This window comes from Corapipo altera, unplaced genomic scaffold (assembly GCF_003945725.1).
Source record: "Corapipo altera isolate COAL_440 unplaced genomic scaffold, ASM394572v1 0, whole genome shotgun sequence".
NCBI classification, from domain to species: Eukaryota; Metazoa; Chordata; class Aves; order Passeriformes; family Pipridae; genus Corapipo; species Corapipo altera.
Genome location: NW_020884872.1, coordinates 78,047,943 through 78,067,639, shown reverse-complemented (window position 1 = coordinate 78,067,639; position 19,697 = coordinate 78,047,943). Strand labels below are relative to the sequence as shown.

The following is a 19,697-nucleotide window of genomic DNA, read 5'->3' as shown; positions in this document are numbered from 1 at the left end:
TTAACCACTTCCATGTTTTCAGGACTATTAAAAAACCACAGTCGTAACCTGCATTTGAATTACACCTTCATATGTGAGTTTTCCACTCCATTGATTTCTATCCCAAGTCTCCCCAACACCTTCCATCCCTAAGTGTAATCCACTCATTCTGATTCAGCTTCAACTTATTTAAAAAACATGTAAGGTTCAATTATATAGTATTTTTCATAGTCTCATCTGTCAAAGATTTTTTTTTATTATCTCAGTCATCTGATTGCATCTTATATCAATAGAAAAATCTGCATGAACATACTCATCTGAAATCGCTTCTATCATTGTGCAGAACAGGGTTCTGGGAAACTGTTACTTACTTGACATTAATATTTTAGGGGCAGCAGCCGTCTGAAGGAGAGGTGGTGCAAAAGGTAGAACACATGCCAGATGTTTAGTTAATTTCAAAATTATTGGACAATATTTAGTTAGATGAAGATGTTTGGAATGTTTTCATGGGATGCTAAAATATTTATTTGAAAACACGTTTGCTATAGCTCAGTCTTTGAGATCATCTATATTTGAACTAATTGTCTTCAATACGTGAGCATTGAAGTTACTAATATGCATGTACTAACGAAGTACCCAAAACCCACCGTCTAGGTAAAATTACCCTTTAATTGGTCATTTGACATTCAGTATCTCTTATATGACTACTGTAATTGTAACCAGGAAAAAGAAAAAAAACAACTAACCAACCAAAAAACTCAGAAAAAAACAGGATAGTAATATAATCACTAGAGAATAGGTTTGAAAGTAAAGGTTGGCATTTGCATTTCATACAAAAATATGAACTTGAGAACTTTCTGGAAACTACCGCATCTTCAGAAAGCTTCACCCAGTGTTAAGGTTTACTTTTCATGTTTACTTTTCACCGCTTTTTGAAAATGCACATGGAGGGTCCCTCTCAATGTATCAATGTATCAGCTTGTGACCAGCTTGGCTGAGAAAATCCAGTTTCATCTGTTGCTCAAATGCTCCAAATTCTTGTAGGATACCATTTTTCTTACCTTCCATCAAAATCCATTTGTGTTAGGAAAGGTGTAAGTTCTAATGAAACAAGCAAACACGATTTTAAGTACTGTAATGACTACTGCTATACTGGGAGGTTTTTAATCCAAATAGTGCTGGAAGTAGCATGTACAATGTCTTTAAAAACTGCACTATTAACTGAGTTCACTGACATGCTGTAAGTCACTTAGAATCACTTGAGTAAACTCATGAGTTGCAGAGACTTTGGAAACATAAGGCTTTATCTGCACCCGGAGTATCAGATGCAGCAGTCAGTTATTTGGGCAAGTGCATCTGTGCTGAACTGCTGTAACCTTGCACAGAAGCAAAGCACTGATTTGTACACTCTCAGTTCCTCCTATCTGCTAAGAACCGTACTTTCTCAATTCTTTTTTCTCTCTCCCATATATGATTCTGTCTCCCTGCATCTCTCTTAATTTGCAATGCTTTTGTATGAAACCATCAACCTCTGGAGAATTCTTCTTTGCAGAACATATCATGGTGTTTTATTTAGTCTAGTTTTAGATTTCTGCCTAAAAACTGCAGATATGTATTGAATCTCATTGCAAATTATTTTACTGTCAAATGTCTCCCAATGTCAACTTTTTGCTTCCTGAATGCTAGCCTCAAGGTTTTGCTCAATAATTTTCTAGCAGTATGTTTTACGTCTTATAATTTTTAAAAAATGGGTTAATCAATTAATTAAATTGATTAACCCATTTTTTAAAAATTATAATTATTAAATCAATTAAATCAATAGGTTAAAACAAACAAACAAACAAACAAACAAAAACCCCAAATGAATTCTGGAAGCCCACAATAACCATGGGTTTAAAATTCAAAAATGGAAAATAAGTTCACCTGTATACCTCAACTAAATATAATGATGCAGATGTAGCTTTTTAGTAAAACTGACTTCTGGAAGCTAAGACAAAGGACTAGGCTAGTCCTTAGCTTGTCAAAAAACTGACTTGTCAGAGAAATACAGGGTAATCCTTACCCTGAACATGCTCTGACAAGTCAGGTTTTCCACAACTAGGCAAACAGTCCAGACCTATAAAATGGGAAGCACAGCTAAATAGACTTTTGCCCAGATCTAAATGTAACACCCTTCTATTTACACTTTTTCAATATCAAATTTGCTGCAAAACAGCAAATGTGGGTTGAATTTACCTCTCACTAAATGAGTTTATAAGCTTTGGTCTTGGACAACTAGGAATCTATACTACAGAGTTTGTAATACTGAAAATGCACCCTTAATGTCCTTGTATACTATTATATGCCATTACAGTCTCCAAGATTCCACACATCTTAAATAACAATTTTTTAATCATTTAATACCAATTTCATTTCTGTGGTAATGTTTTCTCTAAAAATAAAGAAGTCACTGAACAAAAACTTCAGACGTTAACCACCTACCCAAAAAATACATCATCCAGTAGCTAGTGAGGAACTCAGTCTCCATTTCCCTCTTTGCCCACTGAAGTAAAATTCTCATTTCCCAAGTCTTAAGCAGGTGTCATGACTACTACTCTGTAGACCATATTGACATAAAGACCTGCTATTCATGCAAGTCTGCTTCACAGCAAAGAATTTAGGATTCAATGGACCAAAGAGGACAAAGAGTGATAGCAGAGTAACTTATGAATATGTTCCATCCTAAAGTCTAACTGAAATACTGTGGAATTTCTTTCTTCATAATAATATAGTTCAAAGTGAAAGCAATAAAGAATGATTTCATTCCAGGTAATCCAACTGTATGGTCAGGGCAGAATAGAGAGATTGTTTTATTCCCTTCAGGCATTTGGAGAGGCCAAACGTAACTCCTGTATCCTGAGAGAGTGCCTTTACTAATCTATGTACTCTGCAGTGGGGTTCAAGATTACAACAGGTAGTAATTCATCTTTGTGAAACTAGTCTTTCATTCATTTGCCTTACTCACATGTGATGAAAAAAGTGTTGAGTAAAGATATTTTGTTCAAAGAGAATGTAAAACTCCAAAATGTTCATTGCTAAATTAAACCTGATGTTTTCCTATAGCGTATTTTGCTTTGGTGAACATATTTACAAGTAAGTTTTGATGTTTGACAACAAACTTTCGGTATTCTTCCACTCCATTGACTGCTGGCTTTAAGCAGGTACTGTTACAGTCATCTGTCAGGCTTTTTTGCTAAATGGACAAAACAAAGTTGATTTATGTAGAAGGGAAGCACCATTTTCAAAGCACCATGTACCTTGCACTGTTTTCCTTCTAGTCTACAAATTACTTTCAGTGTCTCCAACATCTCTGATTGACTCTTTCCTTCTCCTGTAGCCTGATCTGAAAAATCTTCCTACCTTTTTCTGTGAATCCTGCAATACCATTGTCTTTTTCCTTCCAAAATCAATTCTCCAAGAGAGCAACCTGTGCAACTTTTTCATGATATCTACAAAACAGAGCAATTAAATGTGCCTATCCTGTTTTCATTCATTTCTGGACAGAGCTAGAAGTTGCAATCCTTGTGGGTTTTTATCTTTTTACATTTCCCTGTCTGTTCCGTCACTTTCAACAACAAAAACAAAACAAAACCCACAGAAAAACAAGATGAAGTAAAATTAAGTAATAATTCAGAGAAACTATCATGAACTGCAAAATTAGAATGATGTTTCATACTGATTTTCAGTTGGATTGACCAAACTGTTTACCACTGTAACAACTTGAAACTCATAAAGTCTTTGAGTCCAAATATGGGAACTGACAACAAACATTTTCCACAGCTAGTACCATTTAGGAAGAGATGGTGGCTTTTACAAGTAAGTATTTTCAGTTCTTTTTATGGCATTTTGTCACAAGTACTCCTTAGTCATAATTTTTAATTAACTACATCACTGATATAAATATGTAAAATGATGGAAGTGTCAGCATTGTTGTCAGTAAGGGTCTATTTCTTACAAATACAGAACATGGGATTTGGACACAAAACAAACTTTAAAAACACACCAGCTATTTCAGAAGTATACATTATTAAAGTACAATTTGTTCTTCTTTTGATCCCTGAGTATGATATTCTTTTATCAACATAAGCTTTACATTTGCATTTTAGTCATCCCATTATTCTGATTTTACTGGAAGTATCATAGCATATTGCCATGATAAGTTTTTTCATATATATTTTCCTTATATTCCTTGACTTGTCCTACAACTGAACCAATGGGACAGGGTCACTGGTAGTAAAGGTGTATATGCAATAAAGGTAGAAAAATCCAGAAACATTAGCAGCAGAAAAAAGCAATGTGCAAGAAATCCCCAATTATTGCTGCCTGTTGACCAAAACACCTTAGATTGATTTGATTCTATTTGAGTAATTAGATTCTAAAGCATAGACATCCATCAAACAAGCAGCATACATTGCCTTCTTGGGCACAAGAGCAAAACAGGCACTTCAGGATTCATTTACCTTGAGTAAATGTCTAAATTTTGGTTCTTTAATAGCCTATTGCTCTTCAAAGGACATTGAAAGAGATTAGCCCAAATACAGATGTTCACATTGTAATGCCTACACCTAGGTGAAACAAATCTCACATAAAATATTGTCTTTGAGGATAAGGGAAGATGCAATCACAACAATAGGACAAGAATAGGGTAATATTCTGCTGGACCTCAATGTCCACATGTAACTCTTCCTATGTTTTAACTGCAAAAGACTCCATGTTGTTGCAATGTCCTCAGATGTTAACTGACATTAAGCAGCAGCTTAAATGCAGAAGTTGTGGCTAAGTATAACCAGGAAACCTCTGAAGTGCAGTCATATGTCACTATATCATTATTTGCATAATGACAAATTGTAACATACCATCTGTTAAGTCTTTCCATTTAGCAGTTTCTAAAAAATCACTCCTTACTTGTAGTACATCATGAGTACTGTGGAACAGATAAACAGCTTAGGGAGATGGACAACATAAACCCCACATTTATTTTTAACAGATAAGTTTTACTATAAATACTTATATTTCATATACTTATGTTATATAATATATAAATATTTTAATACTTAAAATATTATTTTATATATGAAATTATATAATTATAATCTAAAATATTTTATATATAATACTTAAAAATAAGTTATACTAAGGGAGTATTTTATATGCTTATGATATTTCTTTTCTATGCTACATAAACATATTAGCTACTCTGGTGAAATCAGTGGGATCATGTCACCAAATGCAGACAGGATGCATGTTCAGCCAACACTTCTTTATACTCAGTGCTGAGAAATAGTTACTGCAGCACTGTGAAAGTATTGCTATTTTCACCCTAAGTATGTATTAAAAATAAGTCAGTGAATTTCTTCCTAAAATTTCATTTCTCTCCATTCACTATAAAGTGAACTTCAGATGAGCAGCTCAGGTTACTCACATTGGGCACATGTGAAATTAGAACAGAGTATTAACAACTCTGACCAGTCAGTTGCTGGTGCTCTTTAAAGCACGTAGTTTTACACTACCCGGAATAACTAGTATTCCACCTGAAAAGATGTTTAAGGTAATATTTGATACTGTTTCTAAAATACTGTAAAAAGTTAAACGGAAAAATTTAATAATTGACATTTCTGCAGCTGATTATGTTCTATGTCATGTCTATTAGGAAAACACTAGTAAGTCATGTAGGAGGCCCAGTATTAGCACAAGAGCCAAAGTACCAGAAAAAATGCTACCTTAGCTCGCTCAATCATTGTGCCTCATACAAATCCATTCATCAAACTGCTGTTTATCAAATAGCTGGACAGCAAATATTTTTGAAGTCAGAAGTATGATGAAGATATATAACTACATATCAGATGCAGATTTTCTTCTTTTCCTGTTCATGATGCAAATTCTTTGAACTCACAAAAGTGACATTTTCCACTTGTATTACTTTGTATATTTGAATTTGAAAATACACTTAGGTTATTGCACAGTAACATAATTTGGCCCCATGCAAAATAAAAGAACTTCAGTAACATTAAATCTGTCATACTGAGTGAAAAGCATTTTTATCTCTCAACTTGCCAAGTGTATGCTTTGTGTGTTTGTGTGTTTTCTATTTCATGAAAATTTCATCACTATAGGTTTACAGTACATGCTGTACCAAATTCTGTTCCCAAGATCCAGTCTGAAAAGTTGGATTAAAAATTAGAAGTCCCTGCAGAGTTATGAGACAGGTGTTAAAGGTTCCTTTTTCTCCTCATTTTCACAGCTGAAAAGGTCTCTGTGGTGTTGCATTTCTCTTTGTTTTCAAAAAGGATTTTCTATTAGTGGTTGGTCTTTTTTTTTTTTTTTTTAAATACTTGGCATGTTGTGTCATTTTACATTCTTTAGCTATGGAAAAGCACAATTGTTTAGACAAGTAATTTTCCTTATGCATATTATTTCACTACTTACATAGTGAATCACACTGTCATAACAAAACTGCCTATCATAACACTGATAAAATTTAGACAAACTTTATCAGAAAGTTTGATTGAAGTCATGAACAGCCTTCTTACTGTGTAGGTGTAGCTCATCATCAATTCCTCCACCGTACCTCTCCATACACAGATAGTGAAAACTCTCATGGAAATCCTACTATCTGTTTATCAAATTCAGATCTCAGAGGCAAAGTTTACACTTGATCAGTTAAATGTTACCTACTACACATGCTTGAGCTTGTTCCCTGATGCCATTGTCTGCAAAGAGTTGCTACGCTGAGCTTGAAGCACATATTAAAACTAGAAAAATTTGCTATTCAATTAGTTGATCAATTTTGAAATAGGTTCCCAGGTTTAAACAAACCAAGAGGTAGTTTCTGACCAACCTGCAGTAATATCATCCATTCAAGTTGGCCTCAAACTCTTCGGGTTTGGGCAACGGCTTTTCCTTAGACATTGATAATATAAGAAACTGCACATATAAATATAGAACAAAAACGAGAAGTGGAACTTTATTATAGGAAAAACAGGACCTGAAATTTTTCTCAGGATTTCGGTAATTTCAAATTTTAATTTTAAAACTGCTGCAAAGGAGGCCCTTTCAGCAAGAAGGCAAGAATGCAGGCTACAAAGAAATCACATGTTAGCAACAGTGTAACTCCAGAATCCCAAAACTCTAAACATTGGGTTCCTCTTCAGGGGCAGACATTTTACCATGGTGTCCACAACCACTTTGATCATAATTACCCTGCATGGTTTTACATTAAGGAATTTTGTAAGACATTACTAATGACTGTTTGACAATTTAGTGCTAAAAATCTTCATTCTCCTAATGCCCTCTATTTTTTGTTGCCATGAATGAGGTATATTGGTAGCACTTAAATAATGCCTGATCACCAACAGCAAATTACTTTGCAAATATAGTAATTCTACATACTTGAAAGCATTTTGGATATTATTTATGAATTCTTTTGATTGCTAACTACAAACTTCTCGTCACTCTCAGCTCACTGATAAGGAATGGTACTACCCCATCAAAATACTGAATCCAATTTTGTCTTTTCAAATTTCTTAACTGAATAAAAATAACACTATCTTTTGTTATTTTCAAGATACTTAAAGGAGAACTTTAAAGCTTTTTTAAAAGCCTTGCAATTTGTTTGTTCATTAAGTGAATCTACAGACTGGCAAATCAGTTATTTGTAAGAGTCCACTGGAAAATGTACCACCTCTAAATGCAAAAAAAATGTTTCTTAAAAAAAATGCCACCCTAATGTCTTTGTCCTTTTTCTTCTACCCACTTGCAATATTACCTTTTTTTTATATCTGCTGTACTACAAGTTCCCAAAAAAATTACTTGCATTTTTGTTTAACCTTACTTCAAGATTCTGGTTAGAGAAAAATATCTTTATTATATCAACACCAACCTTTTCTTCATGTATATATAGACACATATGGGGAACCAATAACCCAAAAGACAGTAAATACCTACAATATCATATATATATTTAAGAATTCAGTGCCAACAAACTTTCTAAGTAATGTTTGTGATCCTCACACAACTCTGACCCCCTGTTAAGCTACATGTGTCTCTACTAGTTGCATTCATATGTATGATTAAATCACAATTAGTATAGAAACATTTCTAGGTTAGCCTACACAGTTTTAAATGATTTTTCAGTCTGAGTATTTTAAATCAGCTCAGGTTTCATTTCAAAAAGATTAGAGATGGAAAAAACAGAGTTTTCTGGATAACATTACAGTCCATTTTATCCAAACAGAAGCATTTAACCAATACAGTACACACACCACGGAAGATAAAATAAATGGCGTATGAACAGGACAATTTTTGTGAAAAAAAAATTACAAAAATTACATAGGCTATTTGATTTGAAACAGCCAACAGATCTGAAATCACAGAAGTAATTAAGACAAACGACAGACATTTTCCAACAAATTTAATACTACTATATTTTTTAGTTTCTTATCTACACACTTTGAATAGTCCATGAAAAAACTTTAAGAGGTTTCTGTTATCAACTTATATGCCTTCTTGACATTTACCATTAAAATACTTCTGGTAAACAATAATAAGATATGTTTTTGAGCAGGTTCACCTACTGCACAAACACAACTGGATACTAAATTAGGAAAGAGAAGAAATCTAAAAGTGATAGAATCAAATTCAAAGAAAAATTGCAATATTATTTTACAAGTGAAAAGCAAAAATAAAACCTATTTTAAAATATGGCACTCATATATTACACTACACTCCGTATTAAAACTTCAGCTTCCTGACTTTTTTTATAAAAAGTGTATGGTTGACGTAGCAAAACATAGCAAAAAAATGTGAAGCCAAACCAAGGGACCAGCTAGCACAGTCAGTGAAACTTTAATGTATTCCTGAGACTTGTACTCTAGAGCCTTGCAGCCTAACACATATGTTTCTAACAACTTTCTCATGAAACCCATTTGAATGTATTAGAGAAAATGCGGCACTAGCTCAAAAGTTCACCTAGACCACTTAGTCCAATGTTATCACCTTGCAAATATCTAATATGTTAAAAGAGGAACATGAGCATAAGCTTAAAGTAGAAAGCAACACCACACTGAAACAAAAATTCTAATGACATTAGTTTGCTAAGCTTTTACTTTTCCAATTTGGAAAGTAATAAACTCCATAAAGCTGAAGAAACTATGTATCACAACAAGAAAATACATCATACAATTTTATTATTTGAAGGAATCCTATCCATTGTAATAATGGTTTTGATAAGTATATGGAACAGAAAATTGAATATCCTAGTTCTGACAGGATCAAATAAAAATCAAAAAAGGAGACAAAGCATAAAAAGTAGAAGACTTTGTTGTACTGCTTCATTTGTTGAACTATATAAAACAGTCTGCTCTTGTATTAATATTTAAAATCTCAGTGGACAAGGCATATAAAACAATCCAAAAAGAAAATAATAAACATAGGTATTGCTACTGATTTACTAAACCTACAGCTTGAGTTTGTAATTTAACGGCTATTTAGAAAAAAATTTAAACACAATTATTGTTTTTATTACTTGAAATAGTTCAGTGAAATTTCAAATACTTCCAAGATTCTCAGGAAACCAAAACTCTGCATCCTGCAAGCAAGAAAAATTCCATGACTTCAAAAAGAAAACAAAGCCAAAATAAATTATCTGCTTATCGTTAGTTCATATTTGCAATATTTTCCTTTGAGCAGTATTTACACTTTTTAAAACAAATTGTGTAATACACAACATTTTTATGAAACTACCTGAAATGACTAACTGATAAGCAGTAATATAGCATATAATAGCAAATAAGTAAAGTAAAACAAGTAATACTAGAAAAATCAAAAGTGGAATAATTTTGTCAGTATTCACTGTAATATTTAAACAGTCAACAAAACAAAAAGAATTTACTACAGTGATAATATTTATAAAGACGAACAATAAATAAACAGTATGTCCTTAGCAGTGCCTAGAAGTTATATTTCAGATAATTAGGAACAATGGTATTATATAGTACCTTCCATTGCCCTTTTAAAGAAGACTTTACAGCTTCCACACGTAAGTACTCCATAGTGGCAACCAGAAGCCTCATCACCGCAGATGAGACAAATCTTCTGGGGTAGTGATTCAAAACTGTATTGAGAACTTTGGCTGGTTTCTGTATCTGGCCTTCAAAAAAAAGAGAGTTAAGACAAATGAAAGATCTGGCATTGCATGGTTAACTACTTACCTGTATTGATCAATTTTATACTCAAAACTTTATTTTAAAATTTGTAATCAAGCTACAGAAGGACAAGAAAAACATAAAGTATGACTGCCTTTCAGCATAAGGGTTTGTCTCTACTATGCACTATAGGAAAGCAGTGGGCAAAAAGCATAAAGTTATATTTTAATCCATTTAGCTTAAAAAGGTATAATCTAGAAACTTTTTGCTAAAATGTTCATCTTCCTCAGATCAACAACTCTAGTGAGTGGAGTCATAGTGACTGATACTCTTTTCTCCTGTACAGAGACAGAATCAGATAGAAGTCAATTGAATTTCAAAGGCCTCTTTCACATGGGAAATAACTAAATTTCATCTCAGCTAGAAAAGTCTTTAACAATCCGTTTACCACCCCCCATTCAGCTGCAGCATTCTCAGCAGTAACTAACTCTGATGGGGATATATCAAGGATATTTCCAATTTCTCTCCATCAAAAAGCACAGACTAAGCGAGGTAACCACTGTACTCAGAAAAAATAAGGGATTTCTGCTGAAAATGTAACATTATATGTACATATTTTTGCACGTATTTCTAGGTAACAAACATCTCGCCATGATAGCACGCAATTTCATTCTAGCAAATCAATATAGAAGCGTTTCGGTTTTCTTTTTTGTGTGAAATCAACTGGAGCTTTTTTTCAAATCGGAAATAAAGTTTTGGAAGATATTTAGGTATTGATGAATATGGTCTCGCTGTCAGTGAGGGCAATTTGGAGAACACTGTGCACCCCCTTTCTGGAGCCGGGCACTGGCTCGGTCATCGGACGGCACTGAAGCACCGCGGCGACAACAAGCCATCGTCTCCTGCAGCGTTACTGCGCCTGAAAGAGCCGCGAGGTGCCAGCTGCTAAACTGACACTGTGCCAGTCTCACACCGCCCCAGACACCCCGGCGTGCTCGAACAGCGAGGAGAACGGAAACGGGGGCTGCAGGTACTGCCTAAAAACCCAAAAAGGCCTTAGCCGAGAGAAACTTCGCCCATCCTTGTCTCGGCACTCCCGGAGCGCCCATCCCGCGGCACGGCCGCCTCTCCGGAGCAGGAGGATGCGCGGAGCTTTCCCGCCGCTCAGCGCGACCCCCCGGCCCCGTCCCTCGGCGAGCGCCCCGCCCGCTGCCCCCGTCGCCCTCCTTACCGCGCGTAGCCGAGGTAGGGCGGGCACAGCTGGGGCAAGCCCTCCTTCAGCACGGCGGCCGGGAAGCCCAGCGGCTGGTGCCCGTTGAGCCCCAGGGCCGGGTAGAGCCCCGGCGGCGCGGCTGAGGTGGAAGGGAGGCTGTCGGGCGCAGCCGGAGGCCCATAGGCGCTGGCCAGGAGGGTGGGCTCCGCCTTGTAGAGGACGCACTCCAGCGAGGACTCCTGCCCGGCCCGCGGAGCCGAGGGGTAGTCGGAGCAGCCCGCCGCGGGGGTGGCCCTGCCGCCCGGGTACCGGGTGGCGAGGCCGAGACCCTCCTCTTTGATCTTCAGGACGGGCTGGAAGTCGCCGTAGGCGAAGGACCCTTCCTTGGCATCCCCCGTGGGGAAGCCGTACCCCGGCAGGTCCGGGGCGGGGGGCGAGCATCGCGGCACCCCGCCGCCCTCGTACTCCGCCCCGTCCAGCAGCTGCCGCGTGCGGGAGGCCAGGAAGGCCGAATTGAGGGGCAGGAGCGGCACGTGCAGGTATTCCTGCCCCGGGTCCCCTTCCCGGGACCCGCCAGGCAACGCTCCAAACCCCGGAATGTCGTCCTTGGGGGCCGCGGCGGGACCCTCCGCGCCGCCCCCCGACGGCAGCTTGGCGGCAGTCAGGGCATCGCCGGGAGGCCAGAGCGGAGCGGGCCGCGGGGGGGGCTGCGACGGACCGGGCGCCTCTGGGGCCGCTTCGCTCGCCTTCTGCGAGGAGCCACGGCTCATCGGGCCGTCGGGCGCCTCCGCTGCCTCCACCTCGAAGAACGACCAGGGCGCCGCGGCCACGGCGGAGCTGGCATGAGCCGCGGGAGCCAGAAAGGTGTCCAGGACGGTGTCCAGAGAGTCCTTGTCCGAGAGGGAGCCGCTCCCCGGCCGGTAGCAGAAGGAGTCCCGGCCCTCCTCCTGTCCCAGCTGCTGCTGCCGCGGCGCTTCCTCCTCCTCCCCTTCCTCCTCCTCCTCCTCCTCGTCCTCCTCCTCGTCGCTGCTCTTGGGGTAGAGCAGCCCGTCCAGGGAGATGTCAATGGGCTCCGCTTCCCTGCGGAAGGGGTCTCGGCCGGGCTGTCCTTGCAGCAGGACCGCCCCGTCTCTAGCAGGCGGAGGCGCTGTGGGCTCCTTGGCCTTCACCTCGGTCATGCTGGCGCGGGTAGCGCTGAACACCGACGAGTCGGCGACTGGGCAGTGGCGGGGGGCGGGCGGCCGGGCGGTGCAGGATGCGGGCGGCTCTTCACATCCTCGACGTGCCCGCTGCGGCCGCGGCACAGGTCCCGCTCACATGGTGGTGCTTTCGCGGGGGCGGCTCAGCCCCGGTTCCTGCCGCCGGGAGAGGGGTGACACGAAGCCGGAGGCGGTGCAGCCTGGAGAGGAAAAACGGTGACAGCGTGTGCAGGGGACAGGAAGGAAGGCAGGGTTCCCGCCAGGCTCTGGTGGCGGCGGGCGGGATGCCGCTCGCTGCCCCCCGGCTCCGAGTTCCCCTGGTCCCTGGATTGCTTCCCACTGCCCGGGCGGGCTGGCTGCCGGCTCCACGCCCTCTCGTCCGTCCCTCCCTCCCCGCCCCTCTTCGCCGCCAGCCCGGTGCCTTACCAAGGGTCTGCGCTGCAGGGCACGGGCTCGCCCCTCCAGCTCCCACCTCTTTCCGCTGCCTCTGGGCACCGCGGCTCCCCCAGCAGCACTTCCACCGGCTCCACCTCCACTCCGCCTTCCCTGCCTGTCCTCCCCGTCGCTCGCCGTACGCGCATCCCTCTCGTATCTCATCCGGCACCCTGTGCCTTAGGTCTGCGCTTTTTGGCCTATCCTGTCATTCTCTCTGTCTTCTCATCCCTTTCCCTCACCTCTAGGGTCGGTGCTCCGTCCTCTCGCTTCACCATCCCCAGAAGTGCAAGCCTCTGGTTAGGTCGCTGTTTTGGAGAGCAGAGAACAAGACAAGCTTTACTTATCTGCAGTTGACAATAGTATAGTCTTCCTTTTGTCTGTTTTTCACTGTTCCCTTCAGACGTTCACTGTAGTTTTTCGTGGTTGAGCTCTGTTACCAATCCTCTTCTAGGATCCATTTTCCAGTAGCAAAGAAACCGAGGCATTGTAAAGCTCTTTAAATTACATTAAGGGACCTCAAAGCATCCTTTGCTCCAAGAAGAACAATGTCTTTTCTACAAAAGGTTTGGAAAGTGGGGCATTCTTTGCTTCTAAACTTTAATTACTTCATCAGGGGCATGAGAGGATGTTGAAAAGGGACCTGGTTTACAGGAGCTGGCTGGCTAGCCTGCATATAGCAAGTTATAATTCAGCCCGGGTTAGTTCTGACCAAGAAGCTGTCACGAGCTAATTGCTGCCTGGCATTTTGTGTAAAATGATGGCTTTGTGGCAGAACCCATTCAGCTCAATAATACAGCTACTAACTGAAGGGGGAACAAAAGGCAACACAACTCTTAGTATATTTTTATTGTATAGAAATCCAGAAAAGAAACCTGTGTTGAAAGATACAAACAATAGATTGGCAGAGGAGTAGTCCTGGTGACTTTAAGTGGAATCAGTATATTTCTCATATGTAGAGAAAAGTACGCTGTTACATGATTGACTGTGATCTGTAAGTATAGCATGCTTTTCTGAAAAAAAATCTTTTTTCCAAAAAGCTGTGATCACCACGAAATAGTTGCTTTTGTTATTTTACTTTCAAAACATTTTCAGACTGAATAGGACAGCTTCTTGGGGAAAGAAACATAACTTTTTGAAATTATTTCAGTAGCATTTGAAATCATACAGGGCAAGTTTATAGAAGGAGTGACATCACATAAACACTCTGCAATGTGGTGTGTAGTTTCTACTTTATTCTTGGTAAAATACTACTGGCTTATGCACTGCTTTGTGAGTCTGACTTTTATTCCTTCAAGAATAAAGAGAAGAAAATCTTTATTTTTTCAGTATTTAAAAGAATTAAGGCAATGTGATAATAACTAGCATTTTAAACCTCAGATGTTATGTGGGCACCTCTCTATACATTTAGGGGGTTCTACAGAATAATGCACCTCCAAGCATACTTGTTATTAGGAGTATTTCTCGAACAGCAGTATTTCACTCTGTAGATATTCCAGGGAAAAAAACAGTTTGAGCAGCAAGTACCGAGAGTTGAAGATGTTTTCACAAAACCTGTCAGTGGAACCAATGTAAAAGGAATTATTTGGGGAGCTACCCAGTTCTGTTATGAGGTGACATTGAACAAATAATTTGAAGTGCTTTTCTGGTTACCAAATTTCTCTTTTTCATGCTACAATATTTCTCTCTTCTCCCAAACCCGCCTTTTCTCAGAAGGGAGAGAAGTTCCTCTCCAGTACTGTTCATCTCCATGCTCTTTTTGGTTTTCCCCTGATGTTTTCATGCTTAGTCAGCTAGTTGTCACGCTTTTTTATTGCCACTGCCTTGCTTTCTCATTTCCACTTCCCTATATGCACCCAGCATTCATGGTCTGCTTCTTTACAGACATGTGCTCCACAGACGTGTTTCCTTACAGTGACTTTCCTTCTTCCTACTGCTTCAGGACTAGGAGAGGTAAAGAGCCACAGATGGCCTGAAGAGGGGTCCTGAAAGGAAAGCATCATTGAGTAGTTTCCACTTGTCTGCTAAAATTCTGCACTAACAAGGCCATGTGACTGTAAACACCTACATGTTCACCAGAAATATAAATGTTTACTACTTGCATTATTTGTCTAAATGTTAGCAAATAAATGTTGTCCAGGTTTTCTGCTGTCCTGATTTCATTTTTATGACCTGACAAATATACTAATTTCTTTAACAGTAGCAGTAGGTATGCTGAACTGCCATTATTTAAGGAAAATATTTTGGGTTATTTTTAGAAAATTTATTTTACTTTAATTTATACTGGATTCACGTGATTTCTATGAACTTTCACTGGAAACTTTTAGTATTTTCTTTACATTATTCTACCTATAACCCTCATGCCCCACCCCTGGAAGTGTTCAAGGCCAGATTGGATGTGGCTTTGAGCAATGTGATCTAGTAAGAAGTGTCCCTGCCCATGGTAGGGGGTTTAGAAAGAGGTGATATTTAAGATTCCTTCCAATCCAAATGATTCTGTGATCCATTTGTTTCTTTTGCTCTTAGATTTTCCTACATCACTTGGATGCTTTACCTGATATTGCTATGATATCACAAGTTTTTAATTAGGAACATTTCAAAGTATGCCTTATCAAAATTTTTTACATTCTGCTGTTGTCATTTCTTAATTTTGATTTATTCATTTTGTTGTGTCAATCAACATTACAGAAAAACAAGTTTTCTTATGGTGTTTCCACAGCTGATTTTCATTTGCAAGCTATTAAAATTGAAACTGATATTTTCATTTCAGATCTAAAAATGACATTTTTTATATTCAATAAGATTTTACTGAATATAAAAATTTCAAAAACCAAACAGTATGAATATACTTCTGAGTAGACCTATTTTGAACCAAAAACTAAAACTTTGGAGGGTTTGATTGACAATCTTGCATTTTTTAAAATTCAGTCAGAACTTGAAAGTATACTGGAGAGCTCAAATAATTTGTGTCCGTTTTCTTGCTCTGTTCAAAAAATGTGGATGAGTAAAAGATGTGCTTAACAAAACTGTATTGCTTTGCAGCACAATTCCTATATAAAATGTCAACAAGAATAGCAATAAAACTATACTGAGAACTCTCATTGTAAAGCCGTAGATTTGCACTTAACTTTTGAGTAGTTCCTAAGTATTTGTTTGACCATTCAACCGTTCAGCTGTGCACTTTAAAGCAGTAAAATTTTTGATAGACCCTTTGAAATATTGCTAATGTTATTGGCTTAAATAAAACCAAAAAATGCTGGGTGAGAAACAGGACAAATACACAGCCTCCTTGAACACTACAAAGATCAAAATCACAAACCTTTTCTATGATGACATTTTCTTAAAAACTTTTGAATCATGGCCTAAAAGTCAACAAAATATAAGTTCCTGTTCTCAGATTAAAGTGTTCCATTTGCGTGTAGAGAGTACTCCATATAAACAGTGCCATAAAGTTAATGTCCATACAGACTTTACTTATAATGACCTCAACATTGTTCTGCACAGCCTGTCGGAAAGCAGAACTTAGAAGTTAAAAATAATGTTGGTTTTTTTCCACAGTTAATGAATGCCTCACAATTTTGTACTATCATTGTTTAGGATATAGTACAACCAAAAATGTGATTCACTTTTTGTAAACAGAGAGAAGGAGAGACTATCTTCTTCAAATAGCTTATGAGCTCATGGTCAAAAAAAAATGGAAAAAGCAGCTTGTATAAGGAGATGTTTAGAGGCTTTTGCTTCTATCAGAGAAATAACATTTTTATTTAAAACAAATAGACCTCTGTCTATTGCATTTTGCAATTTCTCCACCGTGAAAAACCCCCACGTTTTCAGTGTGTGGTGTAGAGGATTAAAACGTAGTGTCACGTAAATAACAGCATGTTCTTGTTATGTTACAGGTTTTGGAGCTATGTACTTCTGTGATTGCATTCCTATCCTGTAAAAATGTAGATCCCTGGTTAACGGGCTAAAGTTCAGTTAAATTGGGAAGCCAGCAGACATTAAATATGCACTTCTCGGAGATCATGATTTTGAAGTACCAGCTAAGCCATGGAAGCACTGGGCATCAGGGATGTGATTTGATGGTAAATGCACACATCTAAGATGATCAGGTTTCTGTAGTCATGTAAGAGTCATAGGGGTCTGTAGGGACCATTTTCTGGAGCTCTTCAGAGACACTTAGTGTTTTATTAAAGACATAAAGGACTTCTGTGATCCGAAGCACTCTAAAAGCCATGGTTTTTTGGCAGTGCAGTGTCAATGTCTACATGAAAAGGTCTGAATCTAGTCTTAAATCCTTAAAATGCAGTATCAATGTGCTCTACAACAATAATTGAAAACATTGTAGGAATCATAGTTTCAGAAACTGCACTGTAGGCATACTTTCTTTTCCTCTAAGAAAAGGCATGCCACAATGTAATTAATCTCTGTGGTCTGTTATCAGGTGTTTTCTTAGCTTGAGGTAAACCATCAGATTTACTAAAAACTATCAAAAAAATACGAGGGTGTGTTAGGAGAAATGTAGATGCAAAAGGGATTGGCAAACAGCAAGGTATATGACAAAGAAAGTAAGCAATAGATTTATAAAAGGAGAGAAGGGAAAGGAAGCTAATCACAGTGCATGTTACATTTCTTGCTTTCAGGTGCTAAAGTTGATGCAGGGATAATATTGATATGGGAAGCATAGTGGGCTTTAGACACTTTTATCTTTATAAATTCTCCAAAGGGGCAAAACAGACGGGTACTGAGTTATAGTTGAGAAGGTGATAAATACTTCTGGCACAGAAGTAATATATTTTATTTATTGTTCTTTGTCTGTTTATACTTTGGCTAACCCTCACTGAACTGCAGAATATAATACACTTGTAGCTGAGCAAATAAGCAGAAGCATGAGGCACGAAAAAAATAAGAGAAGCTTCCTGATTTTATGCCCCATAGAGAATGCTATTGCTTGATAGATGACATCCTCAAAAACTTTCTCAAATATATTGCTCTTTATCTTTCAATGAATGCATCACCTCAGAGTGTCAAAAGGCACACACTACACTTCCCTCTGGGCCTAGCTGGGGGACCTTTACCCAAACCCGTCATCTTCCTCAGTGTAGTTTTGTTGCCGCTGTTTAGCCTAAGGACAAAGATGACTCCCAGCAGTTTAACATTCATGATAGTCAATGTATTGCAGCAAGGTTCGTTTGCTGGCTGGAGAGTAGGAAGTTGCAATCAGTGATACTAAACAGCTGTTAGCATCTCTGAAATTCAGGAAGAAGTAGACAATAGATCTTCAGAAGTATTAAAACGAATATCCTGATCAAATTGTGTCTCCTAAGTAATCATAGAAAATAAGATAACTGGATAGAACCTCAGGACATATACAAGTAAATTTGGAGATCCAAATTGATATGAAAAAGATAAAACAAGGGTTCAACAAAACTATGGCATTTTCTTAAGAGTTCAAAAGCTGAACGAAATAGAACTGATCTTGAACCTGAACCACACTGTAAGTGGAAGTAGGCATAATTTGCTTTTACTTTTGCGCAGTCTTTGCTGCCAACTTCAATTTAATAAAAGACATCCTTCCTACACAAATTCAAAGTATTTTAGCAAGGCTTAATCTTCCATCTACTTATTGTAATCCAAAATTCCTCTTTCTGCTCATGGTCTAATTGCCCAATAGGCATGTGGTTGTCCCAAGAAATTTCAAAGTTGACTCTTTGGTCTTGGAATATTCACAAACTGGTCTGAATTATCAGTTTCTTTTCATAACCTTTTGTTAAAGTCATATATTAATTTCTATAAGAAATACGGTATTAAAAAGTTGCATCATACTTAGTTATCCCAAAATTAATTGAAAAAGGCTAAATGTCATATCAAACTTATAAAAAAATAATCTCAGTTTCTTATTTTGTTGTATTCCATCACTACTACATGGAGTCTTAAAACTCCATCCACTCTATAATAAGTTTCCAAAGAATTTTGTTTTTTAAGGAATTCCAGGTAATTGTATTTACTCTTTCTCTCTCATCCTACATGTTGTTCTGTGTCTGTCCTCTTCTGTCTGACAAACTGTGTAGATTGTACTTGAAGATGTGCTTTTGGAAAGCAGAGAAGCCTAATGTGCCCGTACCTATCTCCATGTTTCTTGCACAAGGTTTTGTGCAACAGGAGGGAGGGAACAGTAAACTTCCTGTCTCAAAATAGTGGCTCAGAGAGGTTTGGGTCATGCTCCAGAATAGGGTGGCCAAAGCACTTGAAGAGACTTGAGTGCCAACATTTGTCTGATTCATCCTTCACAGGAATTTAAGTGATCTGGGACTCCAGGTGAGGGTATGTTGCTTTTTCACATTTCTGCAGGTGAATTGACTTCTATTAGATTACTTTTGGGTGCTAAAAGAGGGGTCAAAACTGATAAAGCTCTTTATATTTTGTATTAGAAGATCATTTGAAATTAATACCCGTAATATGACCTATAGCAAAAAAAAGAGCATTGCTTCGCATGGATGCCGCATGAGATACAAATCTTCCTGTTTTTTCCTTCCTTTTTGTTTTCCACAGAATTAGAAAGTTTTTGGGCTCTTACTTTAATTATATCATTTTTCATTTCATTTCCTAATTAGAGCTCAGCAATAAAATTATTCAAATCTTCCAAAACATACATTTACTTTTCCAAAATTCATAAGCCCCTTTGACGCAGTA

General features: G+C 38.6%; 1 protein-coding gene across 2 annotated transcripts in view; it reads right to left on the bottom strand.

Moving 5' to 3' along the window:
* The window catches only part of PGR (progesterone receptor), a 37,878-nt gene extending 24,845 nt beyond the window's left edge, over window positions 1–13,033 (bottom strand). The window contains exons 1-3 of one of the 2 annotated variants that reach the window (XM_027639714.1): window positions 12,999–13,033; window positions 11,392–12,772; window positions 10,014–10,165 (exon numbers count right to left, since the gene is read on the bottom strand). In XM_027639714.1, coding sequence (XP_027495515.1) covers window positions 10,014–10,165; window positions 11,392–12,551 — 1,312 coding nt within the window. In that variant the 5' untranslated portion in view covers window positions 12,552–12,772; window positions 12,999–13,033. Of the gene's footprint in view, window positions 1–10,013; window positions 10,166–11,391; window positions 12,828–12,998 lie in introns of those variants that run through there. The other variant, XM_027639623.1, reaches the window with a different exon arrangement.
* Window positions 13,034–19,697: the final 6,664 nt, after the last annotated feature.